General features: G+C 55.2%; 2 protein-coding genes across 2 annotated transcripts; both read right to left on the bottom strand.

Moving 5' to 3' along the window:
- Positions 1-636: 636 nt before the first annotated feature.
- Positions 637-3867, bottom strand: Selenov (selenoprotein V). The gene is made up of 5 exons (XM_052179735.1): positions 3113-3867; positions 1181-1205; positions 1002-1055; positions 830-904; positions 637-750 (listed from the first exon to the last, which is right to left on the bottom strand). Exons 1-5 carry the CDS (start codon positions 3865-3867, stop codon positions 676-678), a joined length of 984 nt encoding a protein of 327 aa, XP_052035695.1. The 3' UTR covers positions 637-675.
- A 2340-nt stretch (positions 3868-6207) lies between these two features.
- On the bottom strand, positions 6208-14267 carry Dll3 (delta like canonical Notch ligand 3). Its single transcript, XM_052179723.1, has 9 exons — positions 13970-14267; positions 13552-13833; positions 12429-12486; positions 10631-10873; positions 10257-10474; positions 8318-8540; positions 6779-7358; positions 6489-6573; positions 6208-6382 (listed from the first exon to the last, which is right to left on the bottom strand). The coding sequence occupies exons 1-9, from the start codon at positions 14030-14032 to the stop codon at positions 6377-6379; spliced, it is 1758 nt and encodes a 585-aa protein (XP_052035683.1). The 5' UTR covers positions 14033-14267; the 3' UTR covers positions 6208-6376.
- Positions 14268-16836: the final 2569 nt, after the last annotated feature.

Here is a 16836-nt window from a genome sequence, read left to right as displayed (position 1 = left end):
GGTGGGTTGTAAAATGCCTGCCTAGAGTACGCAGGCTCTGGCTTCACTTGCAACACCTAAGAAACTGCCGGTGGTGGTCACACCCGTAATTCCCAGCGACTGGGAGGTAGAGGCAGGTGGACCTATAGTTGAAGGTCATTCTCAGCCCCATAACAAGTTTGAGGCCATCCTGGGCTATCTGAGACTCTGTCTCGAAAAGGGGGGAGGGGGGCTAAGAGTTGAGAGGGTAAAGCTCTGACCTGTAATCCCAACACTTAGGAGGCTGAGGCAAGGGGATTGCTGGGAGTTCAAGGGCAGCCTGAACTACATGAAGGCTTCTAAGCTAGCCTGGGCTCTACAGTAACTGTCTCAAGTGATGGGGAGCAGCAAACATGGTAATTGAGTGGAGGTGCTTGTCGCCAGGTTTGACCATCTGAGTTCAGTCTCCAGAACCACACTGTGGAGGAAGAGACTCCCACACGTCGTCCCTTAACTGCCACGCACAGGTTACAGCACTCATGTGCCCCCCTCCCCAATATAAAATAAAAATAAAGGATGTGATGTGTGGCGATTTTAAGGGTGAGGGCCAGCTGAGCCGTGGTGGGTCCTAAATATCGCCCCGCCCCGCCCACGTACTTGCACACCTCCTTCTGGCTCTCCACGGCACCGCCCTCGCGTCCGGCTCCACCACTACTGCTACCTTTTCTTGATCTCTTCAATAGCACCCACGAGTTTCTTCAGACTGGACTCATCCACAAAGCCATCACCTTTCTGGGTGTGGAGGAGAAAGGGTCCAGACGTGACTCAACCTCCCAGTACCCCATCCCTACCCTCTGATCCCAGAAATCACCTTCTTGGAATGGATCAGCTTCCCGTCCACAAACACTTCAAACTCCCCCGTCACCTGGGTAGCTCTTTCTTCCTCCTGCCAAGGCGGTGTTGTGGGTGGAGGCGGCTCAGGGTTTCTGGGGGTCTGGGAGCCCTGACCACTCCTTCTCCCTGACCTCCAGTATACCACTTACAAACTCCAGAAGGTTTGGAAACTGATGCTCCAGGGTCCTTTTCAGTATAATGTACTGAGAGGGAGGAGATGAGATCATGGAGTCGCGAGGTCATGGGGTCACGGGAGACAAAAAAGGGGACCCCCCCTCCAGTCTTCGCATCCTTTGCTCCCTTACATTCTAAAGGAGAAACTACTCACCCGGAGGCCATAGCTTCAGAGACCACTGCAAGCAGGGGGGGGGGGGGGAAGCAGGAAAGAGATAAGGGAGACATTATAGCAGCAGAGAGCCTGAATCCGCCCCCATCCCTGCCTGCTTGGACACTTCCCCAGCCTCCATGGTATCTTCTCAGCGGAAAGACCATCCTCCTCCTCATATTCCTGAGTGCTCACATAACTGCACCCACCATCCCTCATCCCTTCCCCACCCCCACACCCCCACACACCCCCACCCCTGCTTTACCCAGCTACAAAACCCTCCTTGCTGGTCTTTCAGCCCGGGGCGGGTGCACAGTGCGCAGGCGTGCTCTCCCTCGGGCCTTTGTACTGGTAGGTGACTGGGGAATGCTCCTCCCTAGGATGTGCGTGGCTCCTCCCCCTTCCTCAGGTCGCTTCAGGAAGGCCTTCCTGACCCTCCCAGGAGAAACAGTGACCCTCCCGGATGTCTTCCTGTGCCTCCCGGGTGTGTGTGGGGGGGGGGGGGCAGGCAAGATGCCAGGGGTCTATGGCACCAGGCACAGAGAGACTCCTGTCCTCGAGCTGTGAGTGTGTGTGTGTAACAACAACTGTTGAGCCAGCTGTCCAGGTCCATACTTTTATCAGATCTCCGTGGATTCCAGGCCAGCCTGAGCCACATAGTAAGGGTTCCAGGACAGCTAGGGCTACATAGGTAGAGGAGGAGGAGGTGGAGGAGGAGGAGGAGGAGGAGGAGGAGGAGGAGAGAAAAAAGAAAAGAGAAGAAAGAAGAATGGGGAGAGAAGGGAGGGAAGAGGAGAAACAGACACTGAGGGGCAGGAGCTAAACAGATGGAGGGCAGGGCCAGAGGAAGGAGGGAGAGTGGGAGGCAAGGGCCTGGGGTCCTCCAGAGCCACAGAGCAATGGGGAAGACAGCCCTGACCTGTGCTACTCCACCCGGGTCACTGCAGAAGCCCGAGGCAGCCGCCGAGAGCCTCACTCAGCTCCAGGGCTTGTCTCTGCGCTTGTTGGCCAGCTGCCCCACTACTTCCTCCATTCCCACCCACACCCCATCCTCCACCCCCCAGCCCCCACATCCCCTCCCGACCCCCGACCCCCCACCCCCACTCTTCATTCAGCAGCCTCATTCCTCTTCCCTGAGAAGTGTCGGCTCTAGGGTCACCAGGGAGCAAGAGCATCCTGACCACCGGGCTCAGCTCTGAAGTGGACAGCCTCCCCTCCTGCCTCCAGAAGCGCCTCTCTGAACACAGTTCTGCAGGCTGGCCTAGGGTGTGCATTGCCTCGCCTGCTAGGGAAGTGCTCAGGGCCCTCAGAGTAAGTGCAGCAAGGAACGAACGGGACCGGATTCCCAGTCATAGGACTCAACCATGAATGCGCGTATGCATGCATGAATGAATGAATGAATGAATGAATACAGTGTAGAGTCAGCAATTATGCAGATGAGGCTGGATGAAGTTTAGCGCTTCTACCAATCGAATGAATGAATGAATGAATGAATGAATGAAAAGAGTGAATGCATGCATGAAGTTGAGAGGCAGGATTCAAGCAGCTAAATGAAAGATTCTGAGCGCCAGGTGGGAAACGCCCATCAATAAATGAATAAAGGCGAAGGACAGCAGTCAAGTCACTCACACCACCGTCTGAAGGAAGAAGAGTGGATGAAGTGTAAAGTCAGTAAACTTGCAAATGAAAGCAAATGAATGAGTAAAGATCAAAGACAGAAATCACCAGGGTGGGTAGGAGTGGATGAAAGAAGGCGAGAACCCGGGTGGGAAACTGAACGGAGCTTTCTGATCCCAAAGGGACAGACGAGTGGTAGTCAGAACCCTGTGGGTCTGCCTCCCTGCCTAGCGCGCACGTCTGGGCCTGCGCATCCACGCCGAGAGCTCCAGCACCCGCCGGTTCCAGTTCTTTCGCGGGTAGTGGGGAGCCCCTCACCAGTACATCACACGGATCAAGATTCTGTTGGCCGGTGGGACGTCCTCGCTGGTGGAGGGGCCCTCCTTATTGGAAACGAAGCTGGGTGCTGGGGAAATGGTGGCGAGCCTACTCAGATCAGGGGTATCTTTCAGCGGGGAGGCCAAGAACTCTAGTGTAGGGTTGGGGCGCGGAATGGGGTTCAATGTACTGGAGGCCATGGCAGTGGAAGCCAAGGCGTCTACGGGAGGGGCGGGGTCCGGTAAGGAGCCTCGCGTCTTGGAGTCCGAGGGAGTGAGCACTGGAAGGGGCCCCTGGACGGCCTCCGCTAGGCTGGGGATCGAGGGTCTCTGCTTTTGTGCGAGCGTGGGATCCTTCGCGAGAGAGCTAGCACCCCCGGAAGAAATGGTCTGCGCGGTGGGCGAGGCCAAGCTCGGGAAGAACCTCGCTGGAGAGATCGTTGGAAATACTCGACCTAGATTCGAGGGCCGGACTGGTGCTGGAATCTGCACCGGTGCTGCGGCCGGGACTGGAGCCGGAGTTGGGGCTGGGGTTAGGGTTGGGGCAGGGGCTGGGGCTGGAGTTGGGAACCGGATTGGAGCAGGGTTAGGGACGTGGGCAGGAGTCCGGACCCGGGTCGGGGCTCGGACGGGAGTCGGGTTGCGCGCCGGGCCCGAGGCCCTGCCTGGGGTCGCGGTTCGGGTGGGAGCGGGTGTCCGGGACTGGGTGTTTGCCCGGGCTGAGGAGGGAGCGGGGATTCGCGCCTTGTTATTCATGGGGACCAGGTGAGACCCGGGTACCCCAGGCTGAGCGTCCCGCCTCGCCCTGCTTCTTTGGGCGGGAAGAGCTTTCGCACCCCAAGGTTCTAATACGGAAGCAACCACAAGCAGGCACTGTTACACCGAGTTCCAGTCGGGCGGAGATTCCAAACTCTGGGCCAGGGAGACGCTGCTGTCCTCAGATCTCACGGAACAGACGCCGCCCCCGTCCCCGTTCCCGACTCTGCCTAGAGCTTCCCACAGCCACCTTGACACTCCTGTGTTTAGCCGGTTGAGTTCAATAAGTGCCCTCCTAGCTCTGGGGATTCCGGGGACAAAGCGTCTCTGCCCGACTTGCTTCAGTGACAGCCTAAAGCCGTCGGTGCGGGGGAGAAAACCAGCACCCACACAACTCAGAAAGGAGGCCCCTCCCCGCGGGATGAGACGGGACCTCTGAGGAGAGGCGACGGCTACAAGGTCCGAAGAAAAATAGCAAACAACAAATACAACAAATAATGCAATTTACACAGAAAACAGACGCTATGCAAACAGAAGCCCTACAGTAAGTGGCGGAGTCGCCATTCTCACACGGGTTTGTGGATGCGCGCGCAGGTTCTATGATTTTTTTTTTTAACCTCTGGAGTACGATCCCTGAGAGTGGTCGAAGTGAGAGCCTGTCTTCGTGTTGACCCGGATCAACAAATTCTGTGGAACCCGAGTCAGGGAGATAAAGGGGAAGCGTTTGAGAGCTGGCTATAGGCAAAAGGCGGGGGTGACAAGGAGCGGAGCCAGGGACAGTGACCATGTAAGGCCAACCAGACTTCACTCTGAGCCTCACGAAAGGACGCTTTAACGGGGGGTGTGGCTTTCATAGCATTCCCGAAACCCTGGGTCCAAGTCCCTGTACCACACAACCAGTTACGGGACTCGGGAGAGAGAGGCAGGTGGATCAAAAGCTTAAAGTTACTCCCAGGTACTTAGGTGAAAAACAGGATGTGTATGACCCTGTTGATGTCCTAAGAGATGCCGGCCTCTGCCTGTGGCTTTGGGGCAGTTTTCTAAGCGAGGGAACATCCTTCTGGAAGGGGAGGGAGCGCATAGCCCAGACAGCCCATAATAACGTTGATGATGATGACAGCCTGGGCCACGTTGGGTCAGCTCAGCCTCAGGAGGGCTTTTAACTCCATCTGCCCGACCAGGACCCCGAGAAAGCTCTAGGCCCCAGAATGCAGACTGCTTCGTGGTGTCGTGGTCCACAACGTGTTGCATGGACCTTCCCACGCTGTGTCGCCAGGAGCAGTCGGGGCAGCCCACGCTTCCACAGGAAGAACCCAGACGTTTGTACTAGGAATGGCCTGGGCCCTGGCACATCCCTGTCTTCAGTTGGCTGGGTTTTAAATTTATTTTTGTTTTGGTTTGCTTTGCTTTCCATTGTCTTTGAGAAAGACATAAAGCGATATAGCTTAGGCTAGCCTTAAACTTTCGATCCTGCCTCAGCTTTTTTTCTTTCTGAGACAGGATCCCTGCATAGATCCCTGACTATCCTGAAACTTGCTCTGACCAGGCTGGCCTTGAACTCACAGACAGCCACTGCTTCTGCCTCCCAAGAGCTGGGATTAAAGGTATGTGCCATCATGCCGGGGTCTCTTGGCTGATTTTAATTATATTTTAATTTTATTTTAATCTAAGCCCCTGTGCTAAGGCATTACCACAAGCCTAAAAACTTTTAATGAACCTTCTGTCACAGGACCAAGCCTAGTCAAGTGTGGTGGTGTGTACCTGTAGCTCCCAGTATGCAGAAGCAGGAGCTGCTGGAAAGTTTCTGCAAATCTGATGCTAGCTTGGTTCACAACCCAGTAGGTCTATCGAGTGAGTGGCTTCACAACCCAGTAGGTCTATCGAGTGAGTGGGTCACAACCCAGTAGGTCTACTGAGTGGGTGGGTTCCAAGGCTACAGAGAAACCCTGTGTTGGAAAACAACAGGCTGGAGAGATGGCTTATGAGGGGTTAAGAGCACTTCCAGAGGTCTTGAGTTCAATTCCCAGCAGCCACATGGTGACTTACAGCCATATGTAATGGGATCTAGTTCCGTCTTCTGGTGTGTGTGAAGACAGAACCCTTAAAGGGCCCTTAAAGAACAGAAGAAATCATCTTAGATGATTTAAGATAAATACATGTTGCCGGGCGGTGGTGGCGCACACCTTTAATCCCAGCGCTTGGGAGGCAGAAGCAGATGGATCTCTGTGAGTTAGTTCGAGGCCAGCCTGGTCTATAGAGTTCTAGGATGGCTAGGGCTTTTACAGAGAGAAACTCTGTCTTGGGAAAATAAAAAGTTCTCAGCCTGATGTAGTCGATTAAAATAAGAACCTTTATAGATGTCTCTTGGGAGATGAGAAAAACTAGGTTATAAATAATCAATATGTACAGTAGAGCCCTTCCAAACAGCCTACGGTCGGAGACTGGACACCACAAAGCAAATTAAATCATTCAGGCTCCATCTCCAGGCGATGACAGAGAAGGGGCAGGCTCAGGCCTGAAAAAAGAATGAGAAATGAGCATTAGAAAAGATGGGGGTGGGGAGGTGGCTGCCGCTGAGCTAAGGTCTCGGCCTGGAGTGTGGGAACCCAGGACGCCGCTACCTCTCGTGCATAGATGGAAGGGGCTGGTATGACATAAACGGATCGAGAGTCTCCGTCCTCAGGATGATTCCAGTCAGCCGACGAACTGTGGGAGGAGAGAAACGGGAAACAATTCAGACCACACGAATTCCCATTTTTGTTTCCCACACCCATCGAAGAGGGAAACCGCAGACTGGCAAGGGAGAATTCTGCAATGACCCCATCAGAAAAAGGGTTAGAAGGTAAGAAAGTCCAATCGGATAGAACCAGACCAGTCCATTGGCCACAGTGACAAGGTGTGCCGCCCTCACCTGGGGCCATCCCCAGCACCGTCTTGTAACCTCAGGTTGTTGAGTGCATCCGGGAGCGTGTGGACCGAAGGCTCCGGGGTCCCAGAAAGCAGGCGACTCCCAGTATCCCGACCGGGACCTCGGCGGCGAACGTGGATGAGCAAGAGTGCGGCTCCGGCCAAACCAGCGGCCGCCAGCAGCCCCAAGGCGGGAGGCAGAAGAAAGCGCCGTGGATCAGCCTGCCTCAGACCCCGCGTGGCCGCGGGCACGGCGTCCGCGCCGTCCGGGCGCACCGCGAACTCGCATCTCGCGCCCATGTACCCGGGCGCGCAGGCGCAGACGAGGCCGGAGAAGTGGGCGTAGCAACGGCCTCCGTGCGCGCAGGGGCGGGAGGCGCAGGGGTCGGCGCGTTCCCGACAGTCGCGCCCACCGAAGCCCAGCGCGCACGAGCAGCGGCGCGCGCCGCCGCCCTCCACGCACGTGCCGCCGTTGGCGCAGGCGCGGCCGGCGCAGTCGTCCAGGTCGTGCTCGCAGCGCGGCCCGGCGAATCCTGCGCGGCAGCGGCAGCGCAGCGCGTGGCCCAGGTCCAGGCAGAGGCCGCCTGCGGGGAGACGGGGAGACGGGTCAGCGCCAACCGATCGCCCGCACCCCACACCCCCTTGGGTCCTTTCCACTGTTGGACCATGCTCCAGAAGTTCCCGGTCTGAAAATCCAAAGAGCCACGTCTTCGAGCCAGCTGGCTCTCATCCATGCCTCTTTTAAAACTTTGAACAGGTCTCAGTGTGTGGCTAGCCCGGAACATAGGGTCCTCCCGTATTCTCCTCCCAAGGGCTGGGGTTACAGGCGCAGGCCATCATGCAAGGCTGTCATGGCCATTCGAACCGTCTTGTCTTTCCCACTCCTTTCTCCCCTGCCCACCACCATCTTTTCCTCCACGTCTCTCTCTTCCTTGCTCTTTTCTCCCGGAAGCCCTCTGACTTTTCCTGCATTCCAGCCCAGAGCTGCTGTGCCCTGTGCCCACCTCCAGCCCAGCCTGGGGAAAGGGCATTGTCTAGTACAGCCCCTGCTGTCACTCAGCCCAAATGAAACAATTAGCCCAGGCTAGCTTCGAATTTGTGGTCCTCTAGCCCGGGCTTCCACAGTGCTAGACGTACCCATGCCTACATGTTCAACTGGAAACAGTATTTCAGACTCACTATCTACCAGGATCTTTACATTCACAGACTTAGTTAACCCTTTGTTTGGGTTTTGTTGTTGTCTGTTAGTTGGGGGCTAGCCTGGAACTCATTATACAGCCCAGAATGACCTTGAAGTCCTGATCCTCCTGCCTCTAGCTTCTAGAGCGCTGGGGTTTGTAAGCATGTGCTAGAGCACCTAGCTTGGCCTCATTTAGTCACTTAATACACGCGTCAGATCAGGGCCCGCCCCTGCTTAGCATCTTCCTGTATCCACCTCACCCAAGGAAAAACCAAAGACTTTGTACCACCATCCTAGCGCTCCCACCCAGGACATCTGAGCCGTGCAGAGACCCCGCCCCGACCCCACCATTCCCCACCTCACCATTCTGACACGGCTGCAGGCTGCAGCGGTCCACCCTCTTCTCACAGTTAGAGCCTTGGAAACCAGGTGGGCAATGACACACATAGGCAGAGTCGGGATCTTCACCGCCAACACACAAGCCGCCATTGAAGCAGGGTCCATCTGCGCATGTCACCCCGCTCACCTCACACCGAAGCCCGTAAAATCCCCGGGGACAGGCACATTCAAAGGAGCCAGGGGTTTCCTGAACAGAGAGACAAGGTGGCGTTGGACAAGAGACTCCTTGGAGCCAAATCCCTTCCTCCTTTACCACTCTGAGTAACTTTGTTCAACCCCAAGCAGGTAGGTGTCATATGGTAGGCTCAGTTGCCCTGTCCACCCACCCACCCCCACCCCACCCTCACACACACACAGCTCACTTCCCCCGCGAGAGCAATTTTAAAAGACAGGTCTCTGTCCCCAGAGGCCAGAACTCAGGAGCCTCAGTGTCCCAAGTGCTGGGGCTACAACAGAGAGCCACACCACACCTACCACCTCGAAAGCGTCTTTCCTGTCCCATCCCCCACCCAAAGACGACACGGCACCGTGCCTGTGCGAGGCAAGAGGTCAGACTCTGAGCTATGGTTCCAACTTCCCTACTAAGCTCCCTTAGTGTGCGGGGGGGTTGAACCCTGGGCCTCCCTACGGTTAAGAAAGTGCTTGACTCCTGAGCCGGGACCCCAAACCCTCACTGGTGCACAGTGCTCTCTCGCGGAGCCACGCCCCCAGCTCCCTAATGGAGGCAGGTAGGGCCTCTGCTGAGCCAGTCCCCAGTCCCTCACTGGTAAACTCTAGGCTAGGGCGCTTACCACTGAGCTCTAGCTCAGCAAGGAAGACGCACCGAGCTCCCTTTCGCGGGCCCTCTCTGTAGCTTGAGTCTCGCTCGCTCGCTCGCTGTCTCGCCCAAGCTGTCGGTGTCAGAGGCTCGCTGGATTCTACCCTCCCCGTGTCCTCTTTCCCAGCTCTGCTCCTTCGCGCGCCTAGCCTGCCCTCTCTAGTTGCCCTCTGTTTGCTCGACCCAGGGTCTGCCCTCAGGAAGCTCAGTCTGATGCCCTCGCCTTCCATATGTGCCCCATCCTAAACCTTTCAACTCACACACACCCCACAGGGGACCATTAATGCTGCTCACACACCCTGAAAATTTACTGTCTGCTCTTCCATACCATCCCACACCCTAATCCTACTTTAAGGTCCAAGATGCAGGCAGGACAGCCCACCCCCAGACCGTTGCTCCCTATGTTACAGAGCCAGGGGCGGGGGGGGGGGGGTACGGAGGTGGGGGGGGTATGCAGTGCTGGAACTCACAGGGTAAAGTTCTAATCGGCCACAGTGACACAAACCCGTGATCCTAGCACTCAAGGTGGCTTCTGCAGAAAAATTAGGAATTCTAGGCCAGCCTTTGTTACTCAGAGTTCCAGTGAGGGTTTTATATAGTCAAAATCGATCTCAAAGAAAGCAGTGTGGGTGTGCTTGCCAGACATGGTAGCACACTCCTTTAATCCCAGTGTTCACGAGACCTAGATAGTTTCTCCAGGAGTTCGAGACCAGCTGGGGCTACATAGTGAGCTCAAGTCCAGCCAGGGCTACACCGTGAGACCCTGGAGTATGAAGGGACTGCCCGGAAGACAGTTCAGTAGCTAAATGATTTCTGTGCGAACACGAGGCCCTAAGGTCAGATCCCTAACACCCATGTAAAAGCGGCTTGGCGAGGTACGTCTGCAATCTCAGTGATGCTAAAGGAGTAGCGACCGGACAGGGCAGCCAGACTGGCCAGCTCTAGGCTCAGAGTCCCTGTCTCAAAAATTAATTGGAGCTCGATAAAGACACTGGTGCCTACGTCTGGTCTCCACGTGTGCACGCATGTGCACTCATGTACACACACACACACCCACACACACACATAGGTAATTAAGATACTGACACTACAGCTACCCCCATTGGCACATGGGTTCCCATCACAGGGTCCAGGCCCAGGTAAAAGGCACCCAGTGCCGGCAGGACCAGGGACTCTGGAGTTTAGGCAGCTGCTGGTGGAGACAGGGACCGTGCAGAGGGGTCCAGTCCAGCCCTCCAGGCAGTGGCATTCGTCCGGCTCTTCACAGTAGCCGTGCTCAGGGCTGCAGCCCGCTCGACATTCAGCTGCGGGAGGCAGAGGAGAGGCAGAAACAAGAAGATGTGAATGCTAGAGCAGGTTGGGATCCAGGGCCCTCAGTTCCCTAAAGGAGATCGATGGGGTGTGAGAAGGGACTAGGACCCACGCTTAAGCAGGAGACCCCGACACACATAGGGACTCACGCGGGGCTTCGCACTCGTCTGGGAATGGCGTGCATGGCCGCAGTCCCGGGCCACACCGCGAGGGGGCGCTGCGCGAGCGGCACAGGCGCGCGCAGGCGGCCCCGACGGCGGGCGGCTCGCAGCGCGCGCGGTATGAGAAGTGCAACTCCCATGTGCCCGTGCGCTGCACATCGCGGGCCCACGGGCCCCCAGCTGCCAGGCGTCTGCGGCCGGCCACACGTGCTAGCAGGTTCCAGGCAGGCCCTGCGGGGAGAATGTAGAGCACTGGGATTCATTTCAGGTCATCCCCACCCCTCTGGGAGTTCCTTGCCGTGGAGAGGTGAAGAGTAGGAGCCCTCCTTAGCAAGCCTGCCCTCCCCCTTAATGCGCCTGGGGACCTGCACGTCGTATCTAGTGTTGAGATAACAGGTTTCTCAGAAGCCAAATTACCCCTGTATTTGCCCCCAAGATGTTTCAAAATTAAAATGGGAGACTTCTAACATCCTGTGACATCATTATCTACGGACAGGATCTCCAAAAGTGAAGTCATAGCGCCCCCTCAAGGTCTTATGCGTAGTGGCTCCACTCTTGCCTGTAATCCCAGCAAAAGCCTCAAAAAGAGCAAAGGGTTGTTAAGCCAGATGGATGGCCCGACGCCTAGCACCGAAGGAGGAGCCTTATCCAGAAAGCTAAAAAGAGACAACCAGCCTCAAAGTGGTGGCTCACGCTCATAACGCCAGCACTCAGGAAGCCGAGGCAGGAGAACTGTGAATTCAAGGACAGCCCGGCTACACAGCAAGTTCAGGGCCTGTCTATATTATGTGACACCCTGTTTCATGAAAAAGACTTAAATTTTAGGTGCAGCATCGTAGGGACAATTCCTGTAATCCTAGTATTTGGGAGATAGATGGGGAGAGGCAGAAATACAAGACCAGCTTCAGTTATATGGGCATTTTGAAGACAGCCTGGGCTACAGGAGACATGGGTTCAAATACAAAATCAGGGCCACAGAGATGGCTCAGCAGTAGGGAGTGTCCCAGGAATCTACCAGGAAGGAAGGAGGGGTGAGGCTCAAGGACAGTCTTGCATAGTCTGGGGCGTTCTTCATTTTACCAGAGAAGATGTAATGAATGGCTGGGGGCAGTGGTGCACACACCTTTTGTTTTGTTTTTTGGATTTATTTTTTTTCCCTAGACAGGGTTTCAGGGTTTCTCTGTATAGAAACCCTGGTGGTGTCCTGTAATCCCAGCACTCTGGGAGGCAGAGGCAGGCAGATTTCTGAGTTTGAGGCCAGCCTGGTCTACAGAGTGAGTTCTAGGACAGCCAGGGCTACACAGAGAAACCCTGTCTGGAAAATCCAAACCAAAAAACCAAACAAACAAAAATACAAGGGATGGATTTGGGAGCCCTTTGGATGTCTCATGTTTGGATCTGAGATGCTCAGTCTATACCAGGACATGCTCTTTACACTGCTACCATTAAGACTTTTAAAATAGCTTTCTTTGTATTTATGCGTGTGCTTTGCTTGCATGCCTGTTAAGCATCACACAATAGAAAAACAAAGGACCCTCTAGAACTCCAGTCATGAATGTGAGCCTCCCGGAGGGTCAGAGACCTGACCCCAGTCCCCCACAAAAGCAGCAAGCACTCCCTCTTCTATACCCACGTCGCCCACAGATTTAGAGCCACTAGCCCCGCACCACATCCCAGGAGCTGTGATGACGTCATAAGCCCAGCAGGAATGCTCCACTTAAGAGGCAGTCCCATGAACCCCACATTGTGAGACTGAACCCCTAGCAGTGAGACCACAGACACTCACCTCCAGCACGCTCTAACAGCTGCTCTCTCCACGTTTCAATGACGAGGGAGAAGGTGCCCTGGGTGGACAGAGAAGGGAAAGGGGGCAGAAAGAAAGCCAGGGGTCAGGGAAGGCCAGAAGCCAGCATGGAGCCTAGATGCTGGTTCTAGGACTGAGCGGTGGGGCATTCCCAGAGGGGCCTGTCCACAGAGCATTCTGGTCTCATTCTAGATACCCCGTTGTGCCAGGTGTGTTTGCATATACCTGTAGTCCCAGCAGCGCTCAGGAGGCTGAGGTGGGGGGGGGGGTGTTCAAATATCAGGTCAGTTTGGAATGTCTAACAAGACCCTGTCCAAAAGGCCAGACCAGGGTGTTCCCATCTACGGGTGAAGAAATTGAATATGGAAAAAGTTCCCAGAGATGTCTACATTTCAAATACTGGCCCTGACCCTTTTTGAGGTCTGTGGGCTACAGGGAAAGGCACCAGGATTCAGAAAGTGACCTGATGTCCCAACCAGAAGAACTAAGGTTGAAAATATGAGAGATTAGGTGATCTCAAGAAAGCGCTTGGGAGGAGTCCCAGGTCCAAAGAGATCAGGTCCAAAGAGATCTATAATAAAGACAAAGGTCCCAAACCCGTAGCTTGCTAGTTACACCCCTGTAACTCCAGCACTTAGGAGATGGGAGTGAGAAGACCAGATTCAGCTCCAGAGTGAACTCAGAGACAGCCAGGTTTGTCTCTAAAAGTATAAAACTAAATACAATCAAGAACAACAAAACAGGATGGGAAGATGACTCACTAGTTACAAAGCACTTGCTGAAAACCTTAGTTCAGCCCCTGGGCCCCACATGGTAAATAAAGGACAGAACTGAAATTGTCCACCCACATATCGCTGTAGTGTATTCCGTGAGTATAACACTAACACACACACACACACACACACACACACACACATCACATCACATAACCAACCAACCAAAACCACAAAAAGATGAGAAACCCAGTTTTTAGACATCCCTGAAGAGGTAGCTGAGGGGTCTGGGAACATGTGTATGTGGGGGGGGGGGGCGGGGGTTAGTTAAGGCTCGGGGCACGGGATGGTGTTGGGAGCTGGGGACAGAATGAGGTGGAGGTTGGGCTCACCGGCCAGGCATCGCGGAAAGGCACACGTACGAGGCCGTCGGGCAGCGGGAGGGCAGCCGCTGGCTCTCCTGGGTGCTCCGTGTAGACCCGACCGCTCGCGCTCAGTGCTGCGCCCAGGGCGCACAGGGCCTCGGTGGCCTCCTGGGAGACCCCGGGCTTCAGGCAGACCCTGAAGAAGAGGCGGCAAGGGCCTCGGGCGTTGCAGGGGGAGCGTGGGTTCCCGGGGCCTGGGCCTGGCCCGAAAGAATGAATTTGTAGCTCGAAGACACCCGCTGGCAGTGCCTGGGACAGAGAGGGCCACAGGTTAAGGGACCTCAGAGACCTAGGTATCTGTCTGCCCCACGAAAGTCTCTAAGACCTCCAGGTCTCAGCCCGACCCCATCTGCTCCTTTCCTTTCTGAATCCCGCCGAATCTGACCTGAGGAAGGAGAATAGCCAGGATCAGCGTCTGGGGCAGCGGAGACTCCTGCAGAGAGACCATTGCTTTTGAGGACCGGCTGGGGAGATAGTCTCAGGAGTCGCAGCTGCTGGATCCCGGAGCCTTATATCCGAGGGGACGCCCCGCCCCCTCAGGCCAGTCCCCTGGCTACCGACCGAGTGAGGGGTCGCAGGGAAAGGGACACAGTAACTCTCGTGGGCGACTTGGTGAGGTTCGTCCTGAGTGTGATTGCATGCGGCAATCTGAAAGTGACTCGGGCTAATGAACCTCTGTGTGCCTGAGCCCTGAGCGGTACAGGTAAGGCCTACTGAAAGATGAACTGAGTGTGTGTGTGTGTGTGTGTGTGTGTGTGTGTGTGTGTGTGTGGTGGGGGGCGGTGTGGGATATGGCTCGACCTGTGTGAACAGTTAACACGGTTGCGAGGTCATAGAGTTCTAAGAATGTGCGTATACTGAAGAGGGAGAACAGAAATACAGGTGACTTTATTGTGGCCGCGTGCGTGCATTTCTATCACGGATGTACTTATGTGAGGTCCTGTCCCCTGTGGAGGAAGGACCCTATGAACCCGTGAGTGCTTGAATGCGTCTCCAGCGGGCTGTGTGTGAGGATGACCTAAGCGTGTGTTTCGGAGACCCACAGATGAGGCGGTGGGTGAATAAGACTCCTGGGTCCTTTGTGTGGACCCCTGTGTGTTTGTGGAAAGCCTCTCGTATATATGCATGCGTGTTTCCCCTTCTTAAAACAAAGCCACCCTCCCAGAAGCCGGCAGAGCCACCAGACGCCGGGCTAAGGAGCCTCGTCGCAGAGGGGCCTCCCAGCTGTATGTAAATGTCGCCATCTGCCGGGCGGCCGTGCCCCTCCCCCTTGGGCCGCAGCTGGGCCTCCCATTTGGGCTCAGGAAGGTGTGAGGGGCAAACGGGCAGGAAATTAGTCTTCAGGCACCAGGGGCCCACTCTCCACCCCAGATGAATGTAGCCGCCCATCCCACCCCCACGGGGGCGGGATGTCGCAGGATCCAGGCAAGTCAAACAACTTGGGCGCAGGTGCCCAGGCCCTGGTGTGCTGGTGTGAGCGACTGAGCAGGGCGAGAGAAGGAGGAAACTCACTCCCGACCCTAGTAAATACTAAGCTAATACTCAGAGCCAATAATTAGAGGGAAAATACACCTATATCCACCTCTGTCTTGTCGAAGGGAGGCAGCTATAGTCCCACTAAATGTTAGCAGAGAAAGAACATGGCAGACCTGTAATCCCAGCACTGCAGAAGCAGGACAACCAGGATAAAGGCCAGCCTGGATGGACTACATAAAACTTTTCTCTCAAAAACAATACACAAACACACCTCAAAACCCTACCACACCTGGTTTTGCTTCAAGCACAAGGCAAGATGGTATTTCCAGAATTCTGAATCACAGATAAAGCAGACTTTAAGGGGTCTCTGAAAGTCTTCCTAGCTGCTGAGGACTTTCTGTTATGCACAGAAGCAGGGGCGAGAAGGGTCCCGGGGACAAATGCATTGTGAACAGCAAATGCAGAGGCCCCGGCACGACCATGCCTGCCCGACCAGCCGTGCCAGTGGCTTCACGTCTTCTAGGCTCTGCTGTCACACGCCTTCCGGAGAGGCCTTCGAGTTCATTCCATCAGGTCTAAAACAGCATCTTCCAGTTGGTGAGATGGCTTAGCCCAGGCACTTACTGCCAAGCCTGCGGCCTGTTTTATCCGTGAACCCCATGAGGAACTGCCCCCAAACGCTGTTCTGTCTGACCCCATGTTCGTGCCCACCCTACCCCACACATATAAAAGTGTAAAATAAATAAAAACACCTCCAAGGCCCCGAACTACTGCTCCTCTCCTCAGTTCTCTCTCCTGTGCTAAAGATGGAACATTTCTCAGCCTGTTGGGTTAGCCCTCCATGGCTGAGTCACACTCCCAGCCCTTGTCCACTTTGAGACAGTGTGGCCAGCCTGAAATTTCCCATCCTCCTGCCTGTTTCCTAAATAGCTAGAATTATAGTCTTGTGTGTTCCCCTCTTCGATGTCCCCCCTTTTTATCTTTACCCCCCCCCAACTGCCTGCCTCGCATCTCCCCCGAGGGAACAGTAGGACACTGCTTCCAGCAGCCTTGTTCGCTACTGTTTTGGGGGAGGGGTTGAATCAGTTGGTGCCAGCAGGTACTCCAGCAACAAACTGCAATGGAACTGACACTCACCCCCAGAGACAAGACACTAAGACTGTCCCAAGAGCTTGAGTGGTGGGACCTGGGAATTCTGCTGTCACCGCTGGGTGAGGAGGGGACATGATGGCCCTGGAGCTCAGGGCATTTGGGTTTAAATGGCCAGACCTCGCCCTATGAGCACTGTCTCAGGGCTTCTGCACCTATGCTCAATTCTCTCCGCCAGTGTGAGTGACAGGAGACAGGGCTGAGGTGCAGACTTAAGTCACATTTCAAATCCATTCTAGAAGAGTGTCGGGGCACAGGGCTATAACTCAAGAGGCCGAGGCAGGAGAATCACTCAAGTTCAAAGCCAATTTGAAACTACATAGCAAGACCTCCTCAAACACGAGGTCCCCTCAGAGGGCTCTGAGGGACAGAGTATGTTTCCCTGACTCCAAAACTCAAGTTCCTTCCATCTACAACTCACCCCACCCAGGATCCTACTTCCTATACCAAGCTTTGGTCCACTGTTGCTCTTTTAATCCCAGCACTGGAGGGAGAGGCAGGCAGTTCTGTGAGCGGGAGTCCATCCCGGTCTACACAAAGAATTCTAGGCAGCAAGTTATACAGTGAAACCCTATCTTGGGAGAAGAAAAAAAAAAAGGAGGTAAAATATGCCGGGCGCACTCATGG

Source organism: Apodemus sylvaticus, chromosome 1 (assembly GCF_947179515.1).
Source record: "Apodemus sylvaticus chromosome 1, mApoSyl1.1, whole genome shotgun sequence".
NCBI classification, from domain to species: domain Eukaryota; kingdom Metazoa; phylum Chordata; class Mammalia; order Rodentia; family Muridae; genus Apodemus; species Apodemus sylvaticus.
Note: the sequence above shows the minus strand (reverse complement) of the source record. Positions and strands in the feature narration are given on the sequence as shown.